Source organism: Gavialis gangeticus, unplaced genomic scaffold (genome assembly GCF_001723915.1).
Source record: "Gavialis gangeticus isolate Ggan-Ray unplaced genomic scaffold, GavGan_comp1, whole genome shotgun sequence".
NCBI lineage: Eukaryota > Metazoa > Chordata > Crocodylia > Gavialidae > Gavialis > Gavialis gangeticus.
Genome location: NW_017729006.1, coordinates 46,804,224 through 46,815,587, shown reverse-complemented (window position 1 = coordinate 46,815,587; position 11,364 = coordinate 46,804,224). Strand labels below are relative to the sequence as shown.

General features: G+C 45.3%; 1 protein-coding gene across 1 annotated transcript in view; it reads right to left on the bottom strand.

Annotated features, from left to right (window-relative positions):
- The window catches only part of AHRR (aryl-hydrocarbon receptor repressor), a 138,655-nt gene extending 127,683 nt beyond the window's left edge, over positions 1-10,972 (bottom strand). Inside the window, exon 1 of the mRNA XM_019509173.1 lies at positions 10,899-10,972. Coding sequence (XP_019364718.1) covers positions 10,899-10,960 — 62 coding nt within the window. The 5' untranslated portion in view covers positions 10,961-10,972. The remainder of the gene's footprint in view (positions 1-10,898) is intronic.
- Positions 10,973-11,364: the final 392 nt, after the last annotated feature.

Below are 11,364 nucleotides of genomic sequence, written 5' to 3'. Positions count from 1 at the left end.
CCACCTAACTTATATAGCCCCTGTGACCTCATTCACCTGGTCCAGTGGAGGTCAGCCCCAGTTGGCTATCAGCCAACCAATTTGAAATACATCACCTGTTACCGGGCAGATTCCAGCTCCCCAGGTAGAAACCCCTCACCCAGGTGATTGATGCAAGTCATGTAGGCAGAGGGAGCAGGTTTCCCCCCTCCCTCAGGAATGCAGCCAGCTCAAGTTACCTAAAGACAGGGTAAGGGTGTGGTAACCTCTGCTGAGCCCGACCTAATCAAATGGTCACAGCACAGAGATTTAAATCACAGTGTCACAGGGCAGAGATTTTTGGGGAGAAACCAAGGTGGCTTTCTGCTACACCCTGTATGAATGACTCCTAAGGAGGTAATGCCTATCTGCATGGCAGCAGATATCTCAACCTGCTTACAGTGTATGAGATTATTTCATCCTAAATGCAAGATTTGTCGTCTGTGTTTTTCATTTGACTAATTTTGGACCATTTTCTCAGTTTATCAAGGTCGCTCTGATTCAAAATCTGATCCTCCATGGTATCTGGATCTCCACCCAGCCTGGTGTCATCTGCAAATGTGCTAACTGTGCATTCAACCTCATTCTCCAAATCAGTAACGAAGATACTAAATATTAGCAGATCCGTGACAAACTCCAAAAGAAACCCGTTCAGTATGTCCCCTCAATTAATTATCAGTGGCTTAATGTGTATGCACTGAGCACAATGTTTCAACCGATTATGTATCCACCTTACAGTAGATCCACCTAGACCAGCAATGCTCAACCAGGCTGCTGCAGCACACTAGGTTGCCATGAGACCCTTTGGAGCATGCTGTACAATATTAGCATGGTTAGGTAGCCAATACTTATATGACTCACAAGATAAACCCATAAATTTCAAATAGCTATCCATAGCATCAAAAATATTCTAACCTGTTAAACACTTTTGAAGTTTTACGCATCAGGAATGTTCCTCTATTATCTTTCCATAATACTAAAACGAGTGAAAGATAATAGCTGGCATTTTCTGAAGGGTGTCTTGAGTTTAACAAGGGCTGCCCTGAGTCTAAAAAAGGTTGAGAAGACTGTATTATTAAAGAGCATATTAATGAGAATGTAACTGGAGACAGTGTCAGAAACCTTGCTGAAGTTACAGTATATCACACACTGGGTGTGTCTACACATGCAATTAATTTGAAGCAATAAACTCCAGGACATATTGCGCTGGAGTTCATTGCTCTCAGGTGTACCATTTGAACATGGATCTGGCACTGCAGGACACTGAGCCGGGTCGGAGCAACTCAAGCTGGCAGGGAACCCGGGGGTTCAGCCTGCCAGCCCGGGGCTCCTCCAACCTGGCTCAATGTATTGCAGAGGGACTGGCTGGGGCATGAGGGTGCTTTCAGTGTGGGGCTAGCTTTCAGGCAGCCCCCACACTGAAGGACCCTCATGCCCCAGCCAGCCAGGTCAGCATCTACATGTGCATTGCTGCACACAAAAATATTTACAAGTACTAACCTGCTGCAGAGTTTAGTAGTTTCCTGAGATCTAATAGGGCCCTACATGTAGATAGTGAGATGTTTGAGATACTGTAATGAGGAGCTAATTAAGCAACTGCAATAAATGTCTTGTGTAGAAGCACCCACACTGTTCTTCCCCCATCCACAGAGTCTGACACGTTGTCATAGAAAGAAATCTGGTCAGACATTACATGCTCCTGATAAATTCAGGTTGGCTATTCCTGATCACTCCGGTCCCTTTTGGGTGTTTACAAATAGATTGCTTGATGACCTGTTATGTGTTCTTTCTGGATATTGAAATCAGACAGATTAGTTTGCAATTCCCTGCGTCTTCCTTCTTCCCTTTCTGGAAATGGGCAAATATAGTGCCCACATTTCATTGTCTAGAACCTCACTTGACCTCCATGAGTCTTAAAAAAGAATAACCAATGGCTCTGCTAGTTCCTTGAGTATGTTAGGATGAATCTCATCTGGTCCTGCTCATCTGACTTGAAACATCTGGATTTTCTAAATAATCTCCAACTTGTTCTTTACTTACTCTGGGCCAATAATCTTGTCACCTATCCATGCTGTCTTCTGATCTGATTTGTGGTGGGTGAAGTAAAAATGGAATTAAATACTTCAGCCTTCTTGCATCATTCCTTGGTATGTATCACGGATTAGTAAGGGGCCTATACTATCTTTGGTCTTCTTATTACTTCTAAATAGTTGTATAATGCTTTTTTTTGTCTTATGCATCTCAATTCATGACTTGACCTTTCTGGCCTCATCCCTGGTAAGAGAGCCAGGTTTCCATCTTTTTAAAGACTTTTTGAGCTCACTGAAGAGTATGCTATTCTTCTGGCCAGTCTCTGGCTGCACTCCCAATACTTTGGTTTCTCTTATAGGTTACCTTTAAACCATCCTAAATCTGTGGAACATCAGACTGTCTTAAAATATGAACAGTTTCAGAGCAGTCACAGGTTAAAGCAGGGGTGGGCAATTATTTTGGGCCAAGGGCCACTTACCAAGTTTTGGCAAGCTGTCGAGGGCCATATGGGTAGCCCTGCCCTATGACAGATGCCTTGCCCCCGGTCACCATCTTATGACCACAAGTCCTGCCCCCTAACTTCTGACCTTTGCCATCAGAAGTCCCTCCCCTTGCCCCCACAAGTACTCTTTCTAGCAAGGGGTTTGCCATCTTGGAACCAGAAAAATAACAAATTATATTCTAAAAAGCAAACATCTACACCATTCATTAATTTGATTTCAAAAAATATTTTTGTTCTGATTTACATGTGTTTGTGTAGTGTACATAGAGGTGATTACACAATAGCCAGGAGCAGATAATTATTAATTTTCTAAAATTTTTAGGGGCCCTGCAGGATGGATAGAATTGGCTGGCGGGCCGGATCCAGCCCACGGGCTGTATTTTGCCCACCCCTGAGTTAAGGCTTAATGCCATCTCAGACCAGCACAAGTAAAATTCATGAAGTTCAATAAGGACAAGGACAAAGTCCTGCACTTAGAATGGAAAAATCCCATGGACTGCTACAGGCTTGACACCAACTGGCTAAGCAGCAGCTCTGTAGAAAAGGACCTGAGGATTATAGTAAGATGGATATAAGACAGCAGTGTGCTCTTGTTGCCAAGAAGGCTAACAGCATGCTGGGCTGCATTAGTAGAAGCACTGCCAGCAGATTGAGGAAAGTGATTATTCCCTTTATTCTCCACTGATGAGGCCACATCTGGAGTACTGTGTCCAGTTTTGGAACCTTTCCACTACAGAAAGGATGTGGACAAATTGGAGACAGTCCAGCAGAGGACAACAAAAATGATTCGGGGGCTGAGGCACATGACTTATGAGGAGAGGCGGAAGAAACTGGGCTTATTTAGTCTGCAGAAGAGAAGACTCAGCATGAATTTAACAGCAGCCTTCAACTACCTGAAGGGGGTTACAAAGAAGTAGGAGCTAAACTGTTCTCAGTGGTAGCAGATGACAGAATAAGGAGCAATGATCTCAAATTACAGTACAGGAAGTTTAAGTTAGATATTAGGAAAAACTTTTTCACTCATCTTGGCAGTTCTTCACAGATGAAGATATTGGGAAGGTAACTTCCCATGCCGGTTGCAGGCCTGCTGGTGACTAATTGGTCCAATTGTAGAGAGGCAAGTGCTGCTGCAGTGGTTATGTGTATGGCTGATGGGTGCTAGATGAGGGTATCTCTTTCCTCCTACTCCTTTTCTCTTCAATGCTGGCTCTGTCCTGACATTCAAAGAAAGTTGTTGCCTTTTTGATCTGGAACCGCCAGGCATCGTGATCTGCAGCCTGTTTCCCACAGTTTGTGGTCAATATCACAGGCCAAAAAGGACCTCTTCAGAGTGTCCCTGAAGCGCTTGCATGGGGCCCCACTGTTGTGTTTCCCCACTTTCAGTTCTCCATACAGCACAGCCTTTGATAGGCAGTTGTCATCCATCTGGGCCACATGGCCTGCCCACCGCAGCTGAGTCCACAGGAGAATCACCTCAATACTGGTGGTATTGGCTCTCTGTAGTACCTCCACATTGGTGACATAATCCCATCAATGGATTGTGAGAATGATGCAGAGGCAGTTCTGATGAAAGCAATCAAGGAGGTATACATGTCAGCGATATAAGATCCATGACTCAGCACTGTACAGTAGGGTGGAGATAACAACAGCTTGGTACACCTTGACTTTGATCTGTGGCCATAGGCTGTGACTATTCCAGACCCGGTTGTACAGTCTGCCAAAGGCACTGCTAGCTTTTAAGAGTCTGTTGTCTACCTCCTTGTCAATCATGACATCATATGAAATGATACTCCCCAGGTATGTGAACTGCTTGATAGCATTTAGCTCAATTCCTTCAATAGTCATCTTCAGTGGCACATAAGCTTGGTGTGGAGCTGGTTGATGAAGAACTTCAGTCTTCCTCAGGCTGATGGTAAGTCTGAAGAGTTGTGTTGCAGTAGCAAAGCAAGTGGTCACGTGCTGCAGATCATGTTGGGTGTGGGCTACCAGGGCACAATCATCTGCAAACAGAAGTTTATAGATGAGCTGTTGCAAGGTCTTTGTGTGAGCCAGTAGCCATCTGAGGCTGAAGAGGTTTCTGTCTGCCCAAAAGCAGATATAAACACTTTCCTCACCTTCCCCAAGATTGCCCAATGCTTGCTGCAGCATCACGGCAAAGAAAATAGCGAACAAAGTAGGGGCGAGTACAAAGCTTTGCTTAACTCCACTGGGGATCAGGAAGGGACCCGAGAGGTTGCTGTTGTACTTGACTTGTCCATGCTGACTATCATGGAGTTGCCTGACCATTGATGGTCAGCATGGACAGCATGGAACTTAGGTGGGCATCCAAGCTTCTTGAGAATCATCCAGAGGCCATTTCAGCATACTGTGTCAACTGCCTTAGTAAGGTTAATGAAAATGATGGACAGCCCCTTGTTCTGTTCCTGCCACTTTTCTTGCATTTGTCTGAGCACAAATACTATATCTATCATGCCTCTGTTTGCTCTGAAACCACATTGGCTCTCTGGGAGGACCTCCTCTGCTATGGCAGGCACCAGCCTGTTGAGGAGGATTCTAGCTAGACTCTTCCTGGTGATGGACAGAAGGGCAATCCCTCGGTAGATGGAACAGTCTGACTTGTCGCCTTCATTCTTGTACAGGGTAATGATTATAACATCACACAGGTTTTGTGAAATTTTCCCTTGCTCCCAGCTGACTATAAAGAGTTCACGGAGCTTGGAGTGTAGAGTGGGACAGCTGTATTTTAGGGCTTCAGGTGGAATTCCATCAATTCCAGGGGCTTCGTTGCTTTTTATCTGGTCGATAGTGGTAAAGGTTTCTTCCCATGTAGGACACTCATCTAGTTCCTCCTTAACAGGCAGCTGCTTAACTCGGTTGATGGCAGATTCATGTACAGTGCGTTCAGCATTAAAGAGAGTTTGCAAGCGCTCAGCACATTCGTCCATGACAGAGTCGTTGTCAATGTGTAGGGTTTGGCCATTAGAGCTCCTCAGTGAGCTTTGGATCAGGAAAGTTGGGCCATAGGCAGATTTCAGTGCTTCTTAGAAGCTTCTGATGTCTCCACTATCAGCATGTAGTTGCATTCTTTCTGTAAGATTAGTCCACCATTCGTTTTAGATATCACGCGGTTTCCACTGAAGGGCGTTACATGCCTGGTGGTAAGCCGCCTTTCTCTCATGGCTAAGTGGGTGTACTATGAGGGCTTGATGAGTGGTCCTCTTTTTGTGAGCAGGGCTTTGATGTCTTTGCTGCTGTCATCAAACCAGTCCCAGTTTCTCTTAGTACTTAGCCCAACGATCTCCTTGGTGGTCTCCAAGACTACTGACTTGATGTGTTTTCAGAGTCCACTGAGTGAAGTGTCCATAGTATGGGCTTGGCTTTTAAGCTTTGACTGAAGTGTTTGAAATTTTTGGTAAGATTGATTTGGCAGCCTGGAAACATCAAATTTCTTTGTGGGGGGGAGGGAATGCCTCTATGCTTGGGCTGAGGCTTGAAGTGGAAGGACAACTCTGAGCAAACAAGTCAGTGGTCAGTATAGCAGTCAGCACTAGGCATGACTCTAGTGTGCAAACCATTCCCAAGATCACACTGACGCACCAAAATGTAATCTATCAGGTAGAGTGCAGATGCATCCAAGTGGTCTTTTAATGGTTTTTCTGTGGGAACTGGGTATTGGTTATTGCCATCTGTGTTTCCGCACAGAATTCCAGAAGCAAGCATCCATTATCGTTATATTTTCCCATGTCTTCCAAGCATACCTTTCTATGCTAGATAGTCACCACCAACTCTTGTGGTAAAATCATGCATAATGACAATCCTATCTTTGGATAGTACTTTCTGAATGAGATTGCGGAGGTCAGTACAGAACTGAAGTCTGTCAACTGTGTCTGCCAGAAGGGTTGGAGCATACACATTGATAATGGTGCCATGCTGCTGGTCATGCAAAGGAAGGCATAGGGACACGATGCAATTGGAAAGACCGATTTGTAAGCTTTGTAGCCTGGAAGCAATGGTGTTTCTTACCATGAAGCCAACATGGTTAGGTTAGATATTAGGAAAAACTTACTTACTAGGAAGGTAGTAAAGCACTGGAACAGGTTACCTAGAGAGGTGGAAGAATCTCCATCCTTGGAAGTTTGTAAGGTTCAGCTTGACAAAACCCTGGCTAGAATGATCTAATTGGGGATGGTCCCGCTTTGAGCAGGGGGTTGGACTAGATGACCTGAGGTCTCTTCCAACCCTAGCTTTCTAAAATTCTATGATAAGTCTGACTTGCCCCTAGATGGTCTGGCAAGCATGGACGTGGACAGGAGCCAGGACTCTATCCCGCCTGTGGGGTGGGAGAGGAGTGGTGGGGAGGGTGATGTAGCTTGGAGACAGAAACCTTCCCTCTGTAACAGCAGGAGCTAAGCTGCAACCATTGATAGGGGGGAGGGAGAAATCTTTAAAAAACCTGTTTGAAGTGAAATGGGGGAGCAGAGGAAAAAAAGAATTTAAAAAAATTTAAAGGACAAAAATCTTGCATGCATCTCAATGGATTGGGATGGGGGGTGGGGGAAGAGTTGGGTTAGGGGTGGCAGGGGTCATGCTGGCTGGGATGGCCAGGGTACAGGGATGAGAACCAGCATACTTGCTGTGTGGCACACAGCACATACCAAGGTAGAGCCAAGAAACAGGGGGTTTGTGGGGCGAAGAAAACTGAGGCATGATGAAGTGGCTGGCCAGCAGGGTGTTAGGGAGGAATGGCTGGCTGGTTGGTGTGAGGGAATAAGAATGCAGACATGGGCTGTGGTGCCAGCAGGAAAGGGAGGAGGCTAGTACAGCGAGGAGAGGGGGGAAAACCCTTGGCATCAGCCCACTTAAGCAGCAGCAGTGAGCATAGCTGCCACAGGGCAACAACATGGAGCCTGGGGAGGCATGATTCCCTGGCTCCATAATCTTAATGCAGTTAATCCCTGGCAGCTCCACTTTCAGCATGGAACCACTAGGCAGGAGACCAGTAGAGGTTCGGAGGGTGGAAAGGCTGGGAGCTGTGCATTTTGGGATGCTGGAAGGGGGCAAATTGATTGCTTGACCTCTGGGGAGCAGACTAACAATACTTTATTTTGACCTGTGTAAAACAGCTCAAAAGATAACCCTCACCTCAAGTGGTTTAGCTTTAAAATGCTTAGAGTACACTTAGAAAAGTTTAACACCCTTTAAACACAATGCTCCCATTTTTAAGTGCCTTTAACATGGTTTAAAGGTAACCTGTAACACCACCCTTTCTTTGCATTGGGAAAGCCTATTTTTGTGCCACTCTGACATTGCTGCAGCCCATGACACCATCACATCTGGCCCATGGGGCTTGCCACTGATGCGGAAATTTGGCAGAGGGGAGTGGTGGCCATTAATACGGCCACCAGAGGGCCGTAATCCCCAAACCCCATTCCCTGGGCAGCTGGTTGGAGCCAAGCTATGCCCCCTTCCCCTGCAGGACTTGGCCATGGCCCCCTGCTTCTGGCTCAGGGCTAGGCCACACCCCCTTCCCTTCCCGCAGGGCTGGGTCATGCCCCATTCCCCGACATGAGGCTGGATTGGGGCCTGGCTATGCCCTTCCCACTGGCTTGTGTCTGGCCCACTGGTAGTCTGGAGGCCTACTGGAAGTGCATGGTAGCACACCCCTGGCACTGATGACCAGCCAGAGCTCTGCACTGCCAGGCACCTGCAAAGAGCTAGGCATGTGCGGCTGCACAAATGTGGCTCCATGCATCTGTACACCCATGGCTCTGAGCTGCTGCCTGGTGGCTCAGAGCTCTGGCCAGTTGGCAATACCAGGAGCACGTGGCAGCATGGATCTAGGGATGTATGGCTGTGGGGGGGTGGGGGTGTTTGGGTAGCACAGAGCATCTGCAAGGAGCCAGGGGCATGCAGCAGTGCAAAGCTCTCACTGAATGCAGCTCCGTGCTACTGCTTGCTCCTGGCTCCATGCCACTGCCCAGCCAGAATTTAACTATTTACATAGTCAAACTCAGAGGAAAAACAATGGACAAAAATGATTCTGATAAATCATAATATATACAGTTGCACACAAGAAAAAGAGAGCTGCCTCTAGCGAGAAAACTAATGATTCAGAGGCAAATGATACCCCCATATTGTATCCGGACTTGAGCCTCTGGACCCACCTCATAAAAAGGAGCCTGGAATACAACCCCCACGCATATATATTTCCAAGAAAGAATTGCTTCCCAACCCATAAGGAGTGAAATTCTGAGATGAATGAACTCAATTGGAGTTTTGCCATTTCATTGCAGCTAGAACTTCAGTGAAAGACCTCTGAAATAATCTGTGCATTAGCCATCTTTGGGACTCTATAGCAATTAAGGCAGTCTCACATTTGTATTGTTGATCTGGCAGCACATAAATCAAGAGGGAAATCACAGAAACCTAAAACTCAATGTTACAAACTCCTGCAAAAACTGTAACATAGATTCATAGATGTAGGGTCAGAAGGGACCTTGTAGATCTTCTAATCCAACCCCCTGTCATGGGCAGGAGAGAAAACTGGGCTCAAATGACCCCAGCCAGGTAAACGTCGAGCATCCTCTCGAAGACCCCCAGGGTAAGAGCCAGCACCACTTCCCTTGGAAGCTGATTCCAGATCCACCGCCCGGACTGTGAAGTAGCGCCTTCTAATGTCCAGCCTGAACCTACTCTCAAACAACTTGTGGCTGTTATTCCTTGTTACTTTGGGAGGCGCTCGGGGGAACAAGGTCTCTCCCAAACCCCGCTGGTCCCCCCTAGTAAGTTTACAGATGGCCACCAGGTCCCCCCTCAGCCTTCTCTTGCAAAGGCTGAACAGGTTCAGGTCCCATAGCCTCTCCTCATAGGGTCTGCTCTGCTGTCCCTGGATCATGAGAGTGGCCCTCCTTTGGACCCTCTCGATGCTGTCCACATCCCTCCTGAAGTGCGGCGCCCAGAACTGGATGCAGTACACCACCACTCTGTGTACGACCCTTCAGCTGATCAGCAATCCATCTGACTGTGTAGGCATCAATGCCACAGTCACTTAGCTTTTTCACACTTGTTTCCATGCCTACTACTAGACCCAGATCCTTTAAACACTTAAACGCAGACATAACTCTACACAAATGGGTGATCACACTGAATTTACTGGGGCAACTTGCATGTACTATATAATGTTAAGAACACGCATCTGTGCTTGGCGGATCACAGCCCAACATAGCAACACGGAGAACATATATATGTTTTTGCAATAATGAATATATGGGAACCAAGTTACAGCTATTGAAGGAGCCATATTTTTTCATTCTAGTATTTGTGTGCATTAAGAATCTCATCCACAATGATGTATTAGCACTTCCAAGAATTTTTCTAAGTGGAAGCAAGCAGTTTATTTTTAGAAGCTTATCTGATTTCAAAATTGCTCAACAGATTTTATACAAACATTCACAACTGTTCCCTGTTAGGATTAGACCAAACATAGACAACTTAAACTCAAATGAACTATTTTTTTTAAAAGTTTTGAGTGACTAAAAACAGGCGGATTTGTGCCTTCTTACTCTCAACTATATTCAATGATAATTCTGAAAAATACCAAAAATATTTTTGATTTGACAATGACATGGTACAACATGAGAGACAGGGATCATTACCTACCCTAAAGAAAAAAAAAAACAGTTCACTGCAGGGATTTTTATTACTCAGATAAGTAAGTTTCCATGGCATGGAAACCTTCCTGTTCTTGCATTTCAAGCCATCCTGGTCCTTCCAATTGCTTATTTTTTGCATTGTTTCTGCACAAATAATTTCTCTTTACAGTGAAAATGATTCTGTGAAATAAATATCTGAAAATGACTCATTCTAAAGAATGCAAAAAGTGACACATTTCAGATGAATTAATGCACTTTTAAAATTCATATTCAACAAATTTTGGGTCACTTATGCCTTCTGTAAGGACATGACAAGAAGGTCAGGAAGGGAAGTTCTAGCACTTTGGTATCAGAGAACACTGATCTTTGGGTACAGTGTCCCCTGAGCTTAGGGAGAACCTGCTGCTGTATGTTACAGGTTATGTTAGCCAGCCTGGGTCGTGAGGTTGGAACTATAGCCCCAGTCCTGCAAGAACATCCCTTCTGGCACCATTTGGAACTGAAGGCAGATTTGTCTTTCTCTTTCTTCCCATGCTTCAGACTTCAAAAAGACAAACTAAAGTCTTGCCTGTGTGGGAGCACAGTGGCAAGATGAGTTCTCTGTGCCCTTCCCCACCCCCAACCTCTCCCCTCCTTCAGCACATTCACATGTAGTGAAAGGCAAAAATCCAATCATAATGACTATGATACTTAACTGTTTCTGAATGGGTTTCCTCCTTTTTCTCCCAGCATATAGGCATTCCCCAGGTGGTATCATTGTCTTGGCACTGAAACAGAGAAGCAGCAGGTGATTCATTTTCATAGATTTCTGTATTTCCTACCCCTGGACAAAAATGCCAAAACCTGGGAAATTCAAGACAAGGCAGTCCCTGTTCCTTAAGCCAGCACATTAGGTAAGGTTAAAAGGCATAGTATTACAATAGAAGCTGCAGAATTCTGTTAATGTTCAAGTTCTTTTTCAATTAAACCTTTAAAATATTGTATTAATGGGCATAAACTGAATGCTATTTATTAGCCAGCCTCTATCTCTCGGATTTTTTTAAGTCATTCCAATCTCCTGGTTGCTATACATTTAGGCTCAAGATGCTGTGACAAGATTGTCATGGAGCAATTTACCCTAGGTTTAAATCTGTAATAGATTTATCCCATACTAAGGAGTTG